Below are 17,692 nucleotides of genomic sequence, written 5' to 3' on the forward strand. Positions count from 1 at the left end.
GCAAAGCCCGTCTGAGCGTTTATCCCTGCTGCTGTGCACGCGGTAGGAGCTGTGGGTTTACCTGCGGGTTCAGGGCACTCAGCCTCCTACCAGGCGCGGTCGGTCTGCTCCTTTGGGGATAATGGGATGTCAGAGTCCTTCAGCTTCTCATGTGGTTCATCACATGTGCTGGGGAAACCTGCTGTGGATTTAACCGCCGTTCTTCAGAAGAGAGAAAAATGCAGGAGCCGGCCCTGGCTGATGTTAGCCGAGTTCTTCTGAGGATGCCCAGGTTACGCTCTTTTGATGAGGGCGTGACTTCCTACAGGCTCTGCGGGTGTTAATCAAGTTCATTCTCACACAGCCCTGGGCTGGGGCTGCCAGGCTTGATGCGCTTTTTCTTTCTTCTTCTTTTTTTTTTTTTTTTAAATATGTTTCCTTTTTTGATCTAACACGGAACTTTTTTTTTTTTCTTTTTGAAGATGATATTATTTTATTTTATTTTTGGCCATGCCTCACAGCATGTGGGATCTTAGTTCCCTGCCCAGGGATTGAACCCGTGTCCCCTGCATCCCTGCATTGGAAGCGCAGAGTCTTAACCACTGGACTGCCAGGGGAGTCCCTTGATGCCCTTTTATAGATGGGTACACGGAGGCACGGAGGTGTTCCATCATTTGTCTGAGGTCACATTGCTGGGAACGTGCACAGGCAGGAGAGGTATGAAGAGGGATAGGAAAGGTCGTGAGGTCTGGGTCAGGGCGCGTCGGTGTGAACACATTGTGCAGATGTCCCGAGTCCTGGGTAGTTTGTTAAATGCATGGACTGCCCCTTCACACCCCAAACCACCAGCAGCTCTTGGCGTGAGGGAGTTCACGAGGTCCCCAAACACTTCCTGCAAGGCTGTCAAGATGCTTGTTACAAAGGCTCCGGAAAAGCAGACTATCATCATGGTGAACATCACTTAACCATTCTTATAATGACTAAACTGTGTGTATAAAATAAAATAAGAATATGGATATAGTCCTGAGGCATAGGGGTTTACAATTTGGCGGTTTCAGATTTCCAGTGTATTTAATTACCTTTCACTATCAAACCTGGAGGCTCTTGAAGGACCATGAGACCAAGTCAAGTCTTCTAAAAGCTGATAGAAACAGAAATGGAAACTCCAGGGGCTGCTTGTCGTGTTTGGTTTGTTGAGAAAAAAATCTATCTATCTATCTACCTACCTACCTACCTATCTATCATCTATCAACTATCTAACATCTATCAACTATCTATCTACCTACCTATCATCTATCTATCAACTAACTATCTAACATCTATCAGCTATCTATCTATCATCTATCTAGCTAGCTATAATACAGATATAACTCTAGATTTTGTATATATATATATATTTCCTTATATTCCCTTTTTTCCTGTATATCTATTGTATCCTGGGTATACATTACCATTTTCCTGTGTCTATATTATACAATGGCTCTGAAATTCCCTTCTACATGTATTGTATCTTCTCCTCTTATCAGACAAGACTAAACATCTGTGTGCGTTTAAATAGAGCTCCTTTTCTACCTACAGACTAAAAAAGTACAGGCATTCCTTGGTATTTGAGGGGGATTAGTTCCAGGACCCCCTGGGACACGAAAATCCATGGATGCTCAAAGTCCCTTATATAAAATGATGTCGTATTTGCATATAACCCACGCACCTCCTCCCGTAGACTTTATTTTTTTATTATTATTTTTATTTTTTATAAATTTATTTATTTACTTTTGGCTGCATTGGGTCTTTGTTGCTGCGCGCGGGCTTTCTCTAGTTGTGGCGAGTGGGGGCTACTCTTCATTGTGGTGCAGGGGCTTCTCATTGCGGTAAGCGGCTTCTCTTGCTGCAGAGCACGGGCTCTAGGCGCGCGGGCTTCAGTAGTTGTGGCACGCAGGCTCTAGAGCACAGGCTCGGTAGCTGTGGCGCATGGGCTTAGTTGCTCCATGACATTCCGGACAAGGGCTCGAACCCATGTCCCCTGCATTGGCAGGCGGATTCTTAACCACTGCGCCACCAGGGAAGTCCCCTTCCTGTAGACTTGAAATCATCTCCAGGTGACTTATCATACCTAACGCCATGTAAATGCTATGTAAATAGTTGTTGTCACATGGCAAATGCTAGTTTTGCTTTTTGGAACTTTCTGGAATTTTTTTAAATTTCATTTTTTTTTTTGGCCTTGAGGCATGTGGGATCTTAGTTCCCCAATCAGGGATCAAATCCGTTCCCCCTGCAGTGGAAGTGCAGAGTCTTAACCACTGGACTGCCAGGGAAGTCCCAGAAAAATTTAATATTTTTATTTTATTTTATTTTATTTATTTTTATTTTTTTAACATCTTTACTGGAGTATAATTGCTTTACAATGGTGTGTTAGTTTCTGCTGTATAACAAAGTGAATCAGCTGTACATATACATTTACCCCCATATCTCCTCCCTCTTGCGTCTGCCTCCCACCCTCCCTACCCCACCCCTCTTGGTGGACACAAAGCACCAAGCTGATCTCCCTGTGCTATGCAGCTGCTTCCCACTAGCTATCTATTGTACATTTGATAGTGTATATATGTCCATGCCACTCTCTCACTTTGTCCCAGCTTACCCTTCCCCCTAAATTTAATATTTTTGGTCCGTGGTTGGTTGAATCTGCAGATGTGGAATCCACAGATACGGAGCTTTGACTGCAATAAAAACTGATAGTGATATTCTTTATAGTTTTTTAACAGCAGCCCATCACGGTTCTGAGTACTTGCCATTGAATAAAGGTAAGTCAGGTGCTGAGCGAGGTATTTTAGGTTGGTTGCTGCCTTCAGATGTGGCAGGATGTTTGGGCTTTCCTTCTGAGAATGGTGATTTGGAGAAGTTGTGATACTTGCCCAAGGCATTAAGCCAGCCCACGTGATGCTACCAGACTCCAGCCCTCGTTGGCCTCACCCCACAGCCCTGAGTTGAATCTTTCTGGATTCTGCCTCCTTCCTCATGGCCCCCAACCTCCCTTTGATCTAACCAATCTCGGGGTGTGCAAGTCACCCCACAAGCTGGTCATTAAAACTGCCCTTGTCCCATTCCCATCTGTGGCACTGAACCTGCCCCCCTCTTTAGGGCAGTGATTCTCAGCCCTTGATGTGCAGACGAATTACCTGGGAGGGAGCAGGTTTAAAGGCACCACCCGAATCCCAGCCCCTCGAGATCTTCATTAGGTAGGTGGGTGTGGTGCTGGAGAGCCAGGGTACCTGCATTTCGGGCAGCACCCTGGTGACGCCCATGCTGGAGTGAGGGCTCCCTTGAGAGGTGATATCTGAGCATGTGGCCATCTGGTTTAAACCTGGGGCTGAGCCTCTTGGCTCCATGGTTCCTGACTCCGTCATGCATCCCTCACCCTACAGGTGCATGGTGACGCCCCCGGGGTAGAGATGCTGCAGCCAGCCATGCTCAAACAGGGGTGCCTTTGCCCCCAGGGGACACTTGGCAACGTCTGGAGTCATTTTTGGTTGTCACAGGTGGGAGGGGGCTGCTGTCATCAGATGGGTGGAGGCCAGGGCTGATCTCAGTGTTCTGTAGTGCACAGGACATCCCACGGAGCAGGGAGTCCTCCAGCTTCCAACGTCAGGACTGCCGAGGTTGAGAAATCCTGCCCTAGCATGAGAGACTCTATCTACCTATGTATCTATCTATCAGTGTATCTCTCTATCAGTGTCTCTATCATCTATCTATCTATCTATCTATCTATCTATCTATCTATCATCTATCTATCTATCTATTATCTAACTATTAGCAATCACATATCTATCTATCTATCATCTATTGTCTCACAAGATTGTAGGGCTGAAATTTGTAGGGCAGGCCCATAGGCTGTAAACTCAGGCAGGATTTAACCGGCACCCTTGACTCAGAATCCCTTCTTCTCCGGGAAACCTCCGTCTTTGCTTTAAAAGCCTTCAACAGATCAGGGGAGGCCCACCCACATTATCAAGGATAATCCTCTTTATTTACAGTCAATTGCTTGTAGACATTAATCCCATCAACAAAATACCATCATGGTGACGTCTAGATTAGTGTTTGAGTGAACTGGACCCCATAGCCTGGCTGAGTGGACACATAAAATTCACCGTTCAGTGTGATTTCATTTTTCCACTTCAAGTGGCCGAGAGGCTGATTCTGTAGACAATTGTATGGAGGGCTCTGAGGTCCTCTTGCCTTATAGCATAATCAGGCCCACACGTCTGCGTCTTAAGAAATATTTCCGTGTTTGTGGCTATTGCGGGACGTGGGGTGGAGCCAGCACTATTAAATCTTTTTGCTGCCCCAATTTCCCTATTACCACGAATGGCCCCCTTGAAGGGGGTTGCCTTTGCGGTGAAAACAGCTCCTGTAGAAACTGACAAACGCTTGAGCCCCAAGAGTTGATGGGTGCAAAGCACTATGCTCTTCCTTGGAGTAAGTCATTCTCAAGATTAAAAAAAACAAACAAACAAACTCAGGGACTTCCCTGGTGGTGCAGTGGTTAAGAATCCGCCTGCCAATGCAGGGGGCACGGGTTCGAGCCCTGGTCTGGGAAGATCCCACATGCTGTGGAGCAACTAAGCCCGTGCGCCACAGCTACTGCGCCCACGTGATACAACTACTGAAGCTCCGCAACAAGAGAAGCCACTGCAATGAGAAGCCCACGCACCGCAACAAAGAGTAGCCCCCGCTCGCCGCCAACTAGAGAAAGCCCACGCGCAGCAACGAAGACCCAATGCAGCCAAAAAGAAGAAAAAAAAAAAAGCAAAAGAGTCAATTTCACCCAAAAAGCACGCTCTTAGAATTAGATGAATGCCTTGTGAGTATTTTCCTCCAATTATTTTTTATTCGTTATCCTTGTGATGGTGATAACACATGGTCTACACAAAATTCGGATACTCCAGGGAGGTAGTTGGGAAAGTCTGGTGGGTGTGAGTATTGCTGGGGGACAGGGTAAAAATGCAGAGTCCCCACGCCTGACCCCCCTTCCTCCAGGACCCCCTTGGGGTGCTTCGTGAGTCTTCTAGCTGGTTGTCCTGAGTGTCAGCAAGTCGGGGGGCCCCAACTGGTCATCCACTGCCCTTCAGAATCAGATGGGGAACATCTCAGCGCCCCCGTCCCCCTGAGGATGAACACCGATGCTTGAAGCAACTTTGCCAGTTTTTCAGGCTCCGGGTGAAGATGAGACCAAACTCACCATCTTCAGGGGTCTCTTGGGAAGCGGCCACTTCCCATATCCGTCCAACTGCCGTTTCCTTTCAAAAGACAGCAGAGCTGTCGCCAGCTGAAGACCAATGCACAAGGGGTGTTGAGGAAAGTGATGGAGCTGGGATATTTCAAGGAAAGAGTGGAATTTTCTTCTCTTGCTGTTTCTTGGGGTTACCTGCAGGGTGGATCTGAAGTTGGTCCAACTGGCATCCCCTTGGAATGTTTTGGGGCTTCACCCATGGGGGTCAAGGTTCAAGGCCGCCTTCTCTCCTGCCTGTGGGAAGAAGCAGACAGGGGTTCTTCTATGACTACCCCCGTAACTGAGGCTGTGATACCCCTGGAGGGTGAGGACCTCCTGGAGTTTGGGGGTTCAGTCAGCTGGAGGGTGCAAAAAATGATCACCATCCCCTGACACTAAGGATGAGTCCTGTTTGCATCATGAACTTCTAAAGTGGGGTCCCCAGACCGGTGGCACCGACATCCCCTGGGAGCTAGTGAGATATGCAGTTTTAGTGTCACCCAGACCTGCTGACCTAGACTCTGCCTGGAGCCAGGTTCCGGGCTGGTTTGAATGCCCTTGAGGGTCTGAGAGGCGCTGAGACAGAAGCCCTGCGGCTGATGGGGCAGCCGTGGCGTGGACCAGCGCGCCGTGAGTGGCCTGTCTTCAAACGGCTGCGCTGAAGACCCTCTCCTTTTCGCCCCCCGGTGACTGCGTCTGCCCCATGCCACTCCACCAGGCTGCCGGATGGTGCCCGCACGGTGGTTGAGACTCTCCTGTGGCTTTGAGTCTGTTACAGGATGTCCTGTGTCCCCCGCAAATTCATATGTTCAAGTCCGATCCCCCAGGACCTCCGAATGGGACTGTGCTTGGAGATGGGGGTCTTTAAAAAGGTGATGAAGGGAAAATGAGGGGAGGGGGAGGGGCAAGATGGGGGAGGGGCTCAAGAGTTACAAACTATTACGTACAAAATAAGTTCCAAGGAATTTCCAGGCAGTCCAGTGGTTAGGACTCCACTCTCTCACTGCCGAGGGCCTTCCCTTCCTTTTCTCCCTTGTGAATCTGAACTGCTAACCTAGGCAGATGCTTTCTTTTCTCTACTCCGTGAATCTCAGCGTCCTGGGAAAGAGCCACTGTAATATGCTTTCTGTACATTTTTTTTTTTTTAATTGAAGTATAGTACTTGTATTTTTTTTTTATTTTTTAATTTATGTATATTTATTTATTTATTTATTTTTGGCTGCATTGGGTCTTAGATGCGGCACGCGGGATCTCTGCGGCGGCGCCCGCGCTTCTCTCTAGTTCGCGGGCTTGTCTCTAGTTGTGGCCCGCAGGTTCCAGAGCGCGTGGGCTCCGTAGTTTGCGGCACGCAGGCTCTAGTTGAGGCGCGCGGGCTCGCGCGGGCTTAGCTGCCTCGCGGCATCGGGATCTTAGTTCCCAGACCAGGGATCGAACCCGCGTCCCCTGCATTGGAAGGCGGGTTCTTTACCACTGGACCACCAGGGAAGTGCCCTGAAGTATAGTGTTTTTAAAGACAATTGAGCCAGTGTCAAAAGGGGCACCTTAAATTTGCCTGAAGGAAGTCGGGATGTGTTCCCTGGGAGTCCCTGCTCCAGCTGGGTGAAATCCCTCAAGGACAAGAAAGTCCTACCGATTTATGGCTTGCAAAGTGGCTTAATCTGTGACCGTTGATCCCTGGAAGGACTGGCTTAAATTAACCCACGCTTCAGAGGAAGCCTGTAAAATCCTATGTGAAGAAATGGAAAGCAATTGTCTTGAAGGGCAGCCACTGGCCGGAATAACAAAATCTAAGATCCTGCCTGCCTGTGAGGGGTGGGATTTTTATCCCCTGATGGACCCACGCAAAGGTAATTAAATTCGGCACCTATAAATTCTGCTGCTAACGGCTGTAATTGGTGCCAGGGCTTTAGATAGTAATCAGTTTCCCCCCCTCTTCTCAGAGCTAGCCTGGGGCTGGTTTTCTCCTTCAGAGGGAACAATTCAGGGGTTAGTTAGCGGGAACTTGGACGTGCGCCTCCGTCGTGGTGTCCGTGGAGGCGTGGTGGGTTTTTTCTAGTGCAAGGCGTCATCCTTGGCACCGTGTCATGATTATTGCAACAGCTCTGCCCTTTGCAAAAATGCCCTTTGTCCTGTAGGCTTGTGGGTCTGAGAAGTTCAGGGAAGCAAACTCTGATACAAAGCATCTTAGAATCTTGTTGGGGTAGAATTTGACTGGGGAGGGAGGGGACTGGTTACTAGAGATAACGAAAGAATTCCTCCAAGGGCCGTTCAGGTGGTTTCGTCTCAAAATCCCTCCTAAATAGCTTGTTTTTTTGGAGGGTAGGGGGTCTTGGGTATGACGCTAAGACCTCCCGCCCAGCAGCGTGAGTCATTTTAAACCCCCGTCTCCAGGATGTCAGCACTGGGCGACCGGCATTATGATCCCAGAACCCCCGCGGCTGCTTTCCCCTCGGTGTTTACAGATCCCAGAACATGTGGGATTGATTAGAAACCGCGGAGCCAGCTAAACCAAGCAGATCAGAAACACATCTTATGTTCCCAGCCCCGTTTTAGGCTCTGAGTGGAAAAAAAAAAAAAAAAGCTAGTGGAAGTAATTGCCCTGGGGAGCTGCACCCCCCTGCCCCCCAGCTCCACCGAGACTGAGCCTCTGAATCAGCCTCTTCCACCTGAGTGATGTGCCCGGCAGGGCGGCACCCGGTGGGGCTGCGATCTGAAGCACATGGGCAGGGTCTCGGCTGCAGCCCCTCCGGAGAGCAGAGGCCGTCGGCTGAACGGCAGCCCGGCCTGCGGGGCTGGACCGTCGCCCAGCCGAGGGTACGGGAGCCCTCGTACTGGCTGCGGTCCGCCGGCTCTGCGCGTCGGTCATGTTCACGGGCCTCCCAGCAGCGCCACAACTGGGGACAGCTTCCTCCACGACCTCTCCTCCTCGTCAGAAGCGTCTCCAAACGGAAGGAAGCTGCTGGAAAGAGAAGGGGACACAGGATGGGGTTGGGGCGGCGTGCAGGGACTTGCTGCTCTCAGAGCCCCAGAGGGCACTCCCTGGCTTCCGGCTGCCAGCAGGCCGGCTGGCAGGGCTACCGCCGCCCCAGAGGCGACCCGAGGCCCTCTTGGAAAACAGCCGGCTCCCGCCCAGCTGTGGAATGGATTCGGGAGAGGCCGGGGGGAGACAGATAACAGGGGCTTCGATCAGCTCAGAACAGGGAGTGGCCAGACGCTCAGGTTGGAGGACACCCTTCCGGTGCCTGTTTACAGGATGCCTGGAGCTCCTGCCAAGAGCCTGGTGAGAGTTGTTTGTAAACTGTCAACGGGCGACTAGAATGCAAGTTCCGGAGCTGCCCTCGTAGCTGAGGGCACCGGGGGCCCCGCACGGGTATCTGTCCTTTCACGCTGGAGGGGGGTCCGCCACAGCCCCACGGCAGCCCTGGCAGGAACATGTCTTCAGCGTCCCCAAGGCCGGTGCCAAGTCCTGTCCCCCAGCCCCCAGACAGTGACCCAGAGCAGAGAGTGGCCGGCCTGTTCCCCAAAAGAGGGCCTGGCAGAAGCTGGAGGGACGCAGAGCCTGGCCGAAGAGAGGGGCGATGGGCACAGATGCGGGACCTCCCTGTGTCAGAGACGGCTCTCCGGGGTTCGGCCTCTAAACGCGCTGACCCCCGGCCTCCAGTCCGGACCGCGGGGCTGCCGGTGGGTGCCCTCTGCCCTCAGCTCCTCTGCCCTCAGCCAGTGCCTGGGCCGGTCCCAGCTCAGGAGACCCCTGCCTGGGGTTGTCCACGCACCGGGGTCCCAGTTCCCTTGACAAGCAGCCCCAGAAGCTGCGCCCACGGCATCCCAGCCGGGCCAGGCCAAGGGCTTCCCTGACCCCAGGCTGGACGGGTCAAAACGACCTCCAGGCAGACTCGGGGAGTCTAGGACGCCCAGGGTCTAGGAAAACGGTGTCCCCCCCGCTTCCCGCCAGCCCCCTTCCAGGCACAGGGGCTGCGACTGGGGCTCCTGGAGGGTCTGGGTGCAAAACCTGACGTTGCCCTTAAGCTCCTGGAAACTCAGGCCCCTCGGCTGGCACAAGTGCATAGTCGTAACACTAACGTCCCCTCGTGGGCGGAAAGAGGGAGGCTCGGGTGACCTGCAGATGCTTGCAGTGGGACTTGGTGCATAGTAGGTGCTCATAGACGGCTGCGCATCCTAATAGGTCCCCAGCGACGTGTTCGCGGCAGGGCTGGTGCGGGGCAGCAGGGGGCACAGGCTGGTGCCTCCAGGTCCCCACCTGCAGGCCTGTCTGCACGTGGCAGCCGTCAGTGGTCCTGGAGAGCAAAGCGACGGGCGGTGAGCCGTCCGAGAGCCTGCCGGCCAGAGCGACAAAGCGGGGAGCAGGTCACGGGGGCCTGAAAGCAGTGTCTTTGCCTGAGGAAACCCTGCCCCGGGCGGATTTAGGATTTCACACTGAGACGCCTGAGCATGTGGATGGACCTTGAACACAGGATGCTCAGTGAGAGAAGCCAGACACAGAAGGACACACGGTGTGTGAGTCCGTTGATAGGAAGCGTCCAGAACAGGCCAGTCCACAGGGGCAGAGGGTGGGTCTGTGGTGTCAGGTGCTGGGCAGGGGGGATAAGGAGTGAGTCTTAATGCAGACGGGGTTCCTTCTGGGGGATAAGCATGTTCTGGAACCAGATAGAAGTGGTGGTTGCACAGCCTTCATTATAAACATACTAAATGCCACTGGATTGCGTGCTCTAAACGGGTGAATTGTATAATCTATGGATTCTGTCTCAACAAAGCTCTTTTAAAAAGCTCTTTTTTTTTTTTTAAAGAGAAAATGTGTTTGCCTTTATTCTTTTTTTTACTTTATTTTTTTGGCTGTGTTGGGTCTTCGTTTCTACGCGAGGGCTTTCTCTAGTTGTGGCAACCGGGGGCCACTCTTCATTGCGGTGCGCGGGCCTCTCGCTATCGCGGCCTCTCTTATTGCGGGGCACAGGCTCCAGACGCGCAGGCTCAGTAGTTGTGGCTCACGGGCCCAGTTGCTCCGCGGCATGTGGGATTTTCCCAGACCAGGGCTCGAACCCGTGTACCCTGCATTGGCAGGCAGATTCTCAACCACTGCGCCACCAGGGAATTCCCCTAAAAAGCTCTTTTTTATCAGCCAAAGATGAGGTACAAATTGGTCAGGAGCTCAGAGGTTTTCTGATTGGGCTTCTGTAGTTTTAGAGGCGGCGAAGGGGATGGGTGGGCTGTGTGTGGGAAGAAGCCCTTAAACTGGCAGGAAAGGAGCCCTCAGCTCGTTAAAAATGTTTGGTTTTTTTTGAGATAAAATTCACATGCATAAGACTCACCCTGTGAACCCTCTGAAAGTGAACAGTGCAGACGTTTTTGTTTAGCACGTTCACAATGTTGTGCAACCGTCACCACCATCGAATGCCAGAATGTTCTTATCACCCCCATAAGGAACCCCGTACCCGTGAGCCGTCGGTGCCAGTCCCCCTGACTCATTTGTTATCCACCCAAGTTTCTCCGAGTTGAGCTTGTAAGAAAACTGAAATCCAGCCTCCACTTCTCTCCAGACCCTAGACTTCCTCATTGTATTTTTAGCAAGTCTGAAACCCGCACGTCAACAGAATTTCTGAGCCCCTGAGCACTGGGAGGGAGCCGGGGTTGAAATGTTTGTGAAACGCTTGCGGGGTGTCACGGAGAGGCAAGGGCAGCGTGTTTCTGGGCCTCAGTCCCAGATGCATTCTGTTTTAGCCATAAAGGAAAATATCCACAGTTGCAGCCACAGAGCCGCCACCGTACCGCATTTCCCGAAGGCATCCCCTGAGCTGTAAACCGGGGTCAGAGTGTTTCCCGGTGAGTAAACCACTATCTTCCACACGGCTCACGTGACACCTCCTCCAGGCAGGCCTCCAGGTCGGCTCACACAAGACGTGCAATTGCCCCGCTGCCTTGTTGTCCCCGCTGCACCCTGTCCCCACCTTTAGGGATATTCAAGGGTCTCTCTCCCCTAAAGAACCAGGAAGCAGGGCTAGTGTCATTGAAGGTCCCGTCCCCATTGGGTAAGAGTGTGCCTGGATCAGAGTCGCAGCTCGTAAATGTTTGCAGAATGCACGGGTCCTTTGCCTTTCCAAGACGTCTATGTGTTTTGCTCGAGGAAGCTGAGATCCTGGGAGCATCTCCCTCCTCTTTAAGATGGGGATACCAGGGACTTCCCTGGTGGTGCAGTGGTTAAGAATCCGCCTGCCAATGCAGGGGACATGGGTTCGAGCCCTGGTCTGGGAAGATCCCACATGCCGCGGAGCTACTAAGCCCGTGGGCCACAACTACTGAGGCTGCACTCTAGAGCCCGCGAGCCACAACTACTGAGCCCACGTGCCACAACTACTGAAGCCCGCGTGCCTGGAGCCCGTGGTCCGCAACAAGAGAAGCCACCGCAATGAGAAGCCCGCGCACCGCAACAAAGAGTAGCCCCCGCTCGCTGCAACTAGAGAAAAGTCCGCACACAGCAACAAAGACCAACGCAGCCAAAAAAATAATTTAAAAAAAATTTTTAATTAAAAAAAAAAGATGGGGATGCCATTGGCAGCAACATGGATGGATCTAGAGATGATCATACTAAGTGAAGTAAGTCAGACAGAGAAAGACAAATACCATATGGTGTCACTTATACGTGGAATCTAAAAAATAATACAAATGAACTTACTTACACAACAGAAGTAAACTCACAGACATAGCAAACAAACTTATGGTTACCAAAGGGGAAAGCGGGGGGGAGAATAAATTAGGAGTTTGGAATTAGCAGATATCAACTATTGTATATAAAATAGATAATTAGCAAGAACCTACTGTACAGCATGGGGAACTGCATTCAATATCTTGTAATAACCTATAAGGGAAAAGCATCTGAAAATAAATATATATGTATAACTGAATCACTTTCGCGTACAGCAGACACTAACACAATATTGTAGCTTAACTATACTTCAATAATAAAAAAAAAAAAGACGGGGGTGCCGTCATCTTCCTTCGGAGGCGTCTTTGGTGAGGGGCACAGCCTGCCAGGAAAGCTGAGATGTTGGTTTGACAAACACACCCCAGGGGAGGTGGAGAGAGAGGGGGGCTTTGGTCTTCTGCTGACCTCACGGTGGGTGGTGGGCTTGACCTTTGCACCAGGGGGGATGTCTGGGCAGACGGGCCAAGGTGGGGGGGTGACAGGTGTCAGGGGGCCCTGATGGTCCCATCGCGGTGTGACCTAACGCCCTATGTCTCCCCACAGGTCAAGGTGACTTTGATTTGGCCGACGCGCTCGATGACCCCGGTAAGTGCCCGTCTTTCTCCAGGAGATGCTGTGCTTCGCAGCCTGTGGCAGCTCTGTGGCGGCTCGGGGTTGGCTGGGGCGGGGATTCCGAATTCCAGGCAGGGAGAGCTCTGGTTTTCACCCCAGATTATAAGCACCGGGAGATGGACTTTCACGTCCTGCCTTAGCTGTGGGGCTCGGTCTTACGTGTTGGTAGGTCTGGGCTCCCCAAGCCTGGGGTCCGCGCATACGCTGGAGGGTTTTCCTTTGCTTAAATGTGGTTCACCTCTACTCGCGGGGCATCTACGACTTGGAAGACCCCCCTACACCCCGCCTGTGTGTGGCCATTACCCTTGGGGTCAGCTGGACCTTCTTGCCAGCTGGAAAGCTGAGTGTATACCTCCTGGGCCCAGGAGGAAGGTCTGGATTAAGGCCCACAGTCGAGCTGGGTGGCAGGAGCGTTCAGACCTGGGGGGCTTGGGGAAGAAGGAAGGGGTGTGACCTGCAGGCACAGTGGGAAGAAAGATGAGTGCTTGTCTACTCAGAGAGAAATCAGCTTCTTCTGTCATCAGGACAACCCCAGGTCACTCATCGCACATCAATTACGGTGGATTTTCCGAGAAGTAAAGAAGGGACGTGATCACCAGACCCCCTCAACTTAAAACAGGATGACAACCAAAAAAAAAAAAAAAAAAGAAGCTTGAGGACCAGGGGACAGAGTGACCTCCAATAGCAGCCTGTCACCTCTTCTCCACTATTTCCTAGAGACTATGAGCCAGGGGGCGACACTTAGTACTTCTGTACTCTCAAAGAAGCTGCTTTTTAAAACGAAAATACACCTTAGGCATAATAAAATTTTAACAAGATTTCTTCTCGAGAGAATGGCATTTTGAAAGATATTCATTATCTAAGTCTTTACATTTCTGATATGCTGGAATTTTTACTATGCATTATTTTGTAATCAGAAAAATTGCAGACATGTAAGAAATAGAAAGAATAAAATAATGCATGAGGAAAAAAAGAAAAAGGATGGCAACCAATGATGCAAGACCAGCTCCCTCCCCAATTTTCCCCACTAACTGAGGCTTTTGCTAGTGGTAACCGTGACAGAGCGGATATGAGATTATTGTCAGAGCAGCAGACAAACCTAATGAGGCAGGTCAAGGCTGACACACTGCTTCCCCCGTCAGACTGCAATGGTGAAGGGCTCAGTCCTTCCCAGAGTGGACGGGCTGCGAGGTCAGGGTTATAGGAGGGCCAATGGTTGCAGTCACACTGTGGGGCATTGGGAGGTATCCCCCCAGATTCAGCCTGGGTGGTTGGCACAGGGTCTGGGGTGGATAAAGAAGGAGCACGCCCATGGTAGGGCACATGCAGCTGAGGGATGTGGTGCAGAATCATCGGAGGCGTTTAATCGGTTAAAAAATATCATCAACCTGTGAGCTGGCAATTCCCCTCCTAGGAAGAAAGGGAAGGATTGAAAGGAGAAACTCAGACACATACGTGTTTATAGCGGCGTAATTCATCATCGCCAAAAGGCAGAAGCCACCCAAGTGTCCATGGACGGATGGATGGAGAAACAGCCTGGGGTCCGTGCACACAGTGGGCTGTGACTCAGCCATGAAAAGGAGTGAAGCTCTGACCCAGGCTACCACGTGGATGGACCTTGAGCCCACGATGCTCAGTGAGAGAGGGCTTTCTGCAGAGAGGAAGGACCCTGTCCACTGTGCCCCCGGGCAGCTCCAACCTCCCTCACCCTCGTCAGGTGCCACCCCTCCAAGCATCTTCCCCAAACCCCCTCCTCCTGCTGCCCCTGTCTGCCCCCCCACACTCCATCCCCAGATTCACCGAGCCTGGCAGACAGGTACTGTGCACCTGATGCCCCGTCCACGAGTGCTGACCTCGGGGAACCGAAGCCACCTGGGAAGCTGTGCACCACCCCGTTTACACACCCCCGGCATCAACAGGCACAGCGCAAACTTTTGTCACGTGAAGAAACACGTGCAAGAAAGTGAGAGAAGCATTGTCCTGGAATCGGGGGAAGCTTCTCTCCAGATCGGCCGTCACCCGCCCTACCTCTGCTCTGCAGGCGTGTAGTCACCTTGCACGTCTGTGTGGCACCAGCTCTGCGTGCCCCTGCCCTGGATGCTTTTTGCTCAGCCGGTCATCCTGCGGGCGTCCGAAATCTCGCTCCCTCACCTCCTGCAAGGCTCGCATGAAACTCACTTCCTAAGGAGCTGAGCTGACCACCTCAGGAAAGCTTTGCTCCCCCAGCTGGACCTCTGCACAGCTCCCGTGGAGACTGGTGGGCATGGGTTTTAAGGATGCTTTTGTTCTTTTTTTTTTTTCCCCCCTGAATACAGAGTGGAATTTGTGTTCATATCATGTCTGGGTTAGTGCCTTGAAATTCTCATTGTTTATTCGGGCGTTAACGATTCTTTCTTTGAGCTGCACGTAAATCCTCAACGCGTGTTGAATGTATGTTCTCTCTTTGTCCGCAGAGCCCACCAAGAAGCCGAGTTCAGGTGAGTGACTACTGCCCAGAAATGAGGCTGCGCCCCTGAGACGAGCTTTCTGAAGGTGTTTCTAGGGACGTGGAGCGTGTGAAAGGGGGGCAGGTGTTTAAAGCAAAGCCTAGCCCTCGGGGAACTGGAAATCAAAATCGCAGTGAGACATCATTCCTACTAGGACTGCTGGAATCAAAATATGGGCGACACCAAGTGTCGGTGAGGGTGTGGAGACACTGGAGCCCTCGTGCGTTGCTGGTGGGGATAGAAAATGGTGCAGCCTCAGTGGAAAACAGTCTGGCAGCTTCTCAGAAAGCTACGTATAGAATTTCCCTATGATGCAGCAGTTCTACTCCTGGGTATAGACCCAAATGAACTGAAAACAAGGACTTCAACAGAAACACACACACTTAGGTTGATCGTGTGTAATTCCTACATTAGCCCAGGAGAGAAAAAATTAAGAGTAAAGTTGATGAAAAGAATAATAAAGTTGATTGAATGAAGAATAAACTTGATTTAACTAAATAGAGAAAAATGAAGAATAAGCTGGATTAAATGAAGAATAAAATAAACTTGACTGAATGAAGAATAAAGTAAACTTGATTAACTAAGTAGAGGTCCAGAAATTTTAAAAAAGAAAAGAAAGGAAAAAAATAAAATAGTAGGAATAACGTAACGTTAATTACTGTAGATGTAAAATGATTTAATGACTATGTTAAAAGACAGGGCTTAAAGTACTTTAATATGCTATTAAACAAAGTGAAAGTAAATGTTTGGGTAAAGATTTGGAGACAGATACTAACCAGGGGAAAATGGCATCATGTAGCAACGTCAGACAAAATAATCTTCAAGGAATAAACAGTTTTGGGGTTGTTTTTTTTTTTTTTGCGTACAATGTAAAGGCTAAACAGTTTTGTAACTGTGTGTATGCAGTTTTTTCTTTAAGTTCTACGTTCTGAGGTTTTATTTCTAGCAGCTAAGTGATTTTTAGCGGCTCGATGGTGATCTGTAAGTCTGTGAGCAGCAACTGTGAATAAAATATAAGCTCTAGTTCTTATTTTGTAGGCTGCTACTGACGGAAGGACATTTTTCTCTTCCAAACATGCACTGTTGTCTTCCCCACAGATATCTACCCAAAGCCGAGGCCTCCCTACCAGCCACAGCCTGGAAATCCCGACAACAGTGGAAGTAAGAATGTTCATTCATTTCAAAACAAGTCTGATGAAAGGTGCTTCTTTTTGTTTTGTTTTTAACGACGAGTTTTCATCTGGCTGCTTCTGAAGTAAGAGCCAGCTTAGCTTTTACAGGGGCGGGGGGAGCAGATTGCATTATTTTATTTCCTCGTTGCTCAGACACTTGGAGAATACTGAGCATTTGGAGACGTTGGTCATTATTGTGCTGGAATTTTAATCAGGCTGGAGGTCGAGTCTTTTTCTAGCTGTTTCCGTGGTTCCTAATGACTTTCCGTGCACTGTGCGTTTTAGGTCATTTATCCTCAGTTTCTCCTTTGTTTTAAAAGCTTGGCAGACACTGCGCCTATACATCACTTTTTTTAAAAAAAAAGGGGGGGGCCGGGAGGGAGGTAATATTAGCCAATCGCCCATAAAGTCCTCAGCAATTCAAAAACCCTGAAGTCCTAAAAGCTGACCAGGCAGAGGTGACCAGTGACGCTAGCCAAGTTGACGGCCTGCGGAAGCTTCCTGGAAGCTTGGTGTGGCCTTGAGATGGGTGGAAATTCATCTCCTCGGTGGTGGCGATGGCCATGGTGAGGGAGATGTCACGAAAAGTAAGACGTAAGGTTCTATGAAGCTGTTACCTAATTGCAAAGCAGCCCAGGCCACTAACTGCGTTCGCTAAGGGACGCTTACGTCACTGCTTTGTCATCCTTGGTACCGAAACTTGGCCTCTGTACACCGATGCCAAATTGAATCTCAGAGACAGAGTTTCAGGTGAAGTAGAAAAGAATAGCTTCGTTGCTTTGCCCGGCAAAGGGGGACACAGCAGGCTCCTGCCCTCAAAACTGTGTCCCTACCTGGGGTGGGATTCGGTGAGGAGTTTTATAGCCATGGTTCAAGGGGTGGTATTGCCGAGAAGGACCAGGGTGCCTGCAGGGCCTGCACTCCTTCAATCTAGACATCACCTGGGCTCAGGTGGTCTCCTGATGGGCGTCTGTGCTTCTCAGAGGTTGTCAAACTGTGGTCTTCTCTGTGGAATGAAGAATGCTTTATCAAGTAGTCAACACCGTCCGTTTGTTGGGGGTTTCGATATCTGCCAAACAGTATTGTCATGTGTACCCTGGAGGGGGAACCAGGACCTGCCCCAAGGCTGCACTATTGTTTCTTCAGGGTTCCTCCCTTGTCTCTGCGTCCCCTCCCTTCCCTGATTAGCAACTGCTTGAATCTGCCCGTTGGAACTCAGGGAAGGTCGTGGGGGCTGAATGAAGCCTATTTCCTGTAATCAAGAAACGGGGGACACAGGAAGGCTTTTGTGCCCAGGAGCCCCACTGGGTCCTGCTCGGTTTCATCCTCTTTGTTTTTTTTTTTTTTCCCCTCTAATTTTAACATCCCAGCTCCATCAATTCCTGTCTTGTAAAAATTCCTCCCAGCCTTTTCAACAAACTATTGTCCCATGGAGCGCTGTTATTCTACAAGATGCCGATGGAAA

The 17,692-nt window shown here is 50.6% G+C and overlaps 1 protein-coding gene across 18 annotated transcripts in view; it reads left to right on the forward strand.

Moving 5' to 3' along the window:
• LOC309652453 (glycoprotein Xg-like) overlaps window positions 1-17,692 on the forward strand; it is a 40,489-nt gene that overhangs the window by 3,353 nt on the left and 19,444 nt on the right. For 8 of the 18 annotated variants that reach the window (XM_082446274.1, XM_082446273.1, XM_082446277.1 and 5 more), the window contains exons 1-4: window positions 7,015-8,522; window positions 12,501-12,542; window positions 15,023-15,046; window positions 16,154-16,256. In XM_082446274.1, coding sequence (XP_082302400.1) covers window positions 7,962-8,522; window positions 12,501-12,542; window positions 15,023-15,046; window positions 16,154-16,256 — 730 coding nt within the window. In that variant the 5' untranslated portion in view covers window positions 7,015-7,961. Of the gene's footprint in view, window positions 1-7,014; window positions 8,523-9,148; window positions 9,758-12,500; window positions 12,543-15,022; window positions 15,047-16,153; window positions 16,257-17,692 lie in introns of those variants that run through there. The other 10 variants (XR_014258706.1, XM_082446260.1, XM_082446262.1 and 7 more) reach the window with 4 other exon arrangements.

The sequence above is a fragment of the Balaenoptera physalus genome, assembly GCF_965194825.1.
Source record: "Balaenoptera physalus genome assembly, chromosome: X".
In the NCBI taxonomy this organism is placed as follows: domain Eukaryota; kingdom Metazoa; phylum Chordata; class Mammalia; order Artiodactyla; family Balaenopteridae; genus Balaenoptera; species Balaenoptera physalus.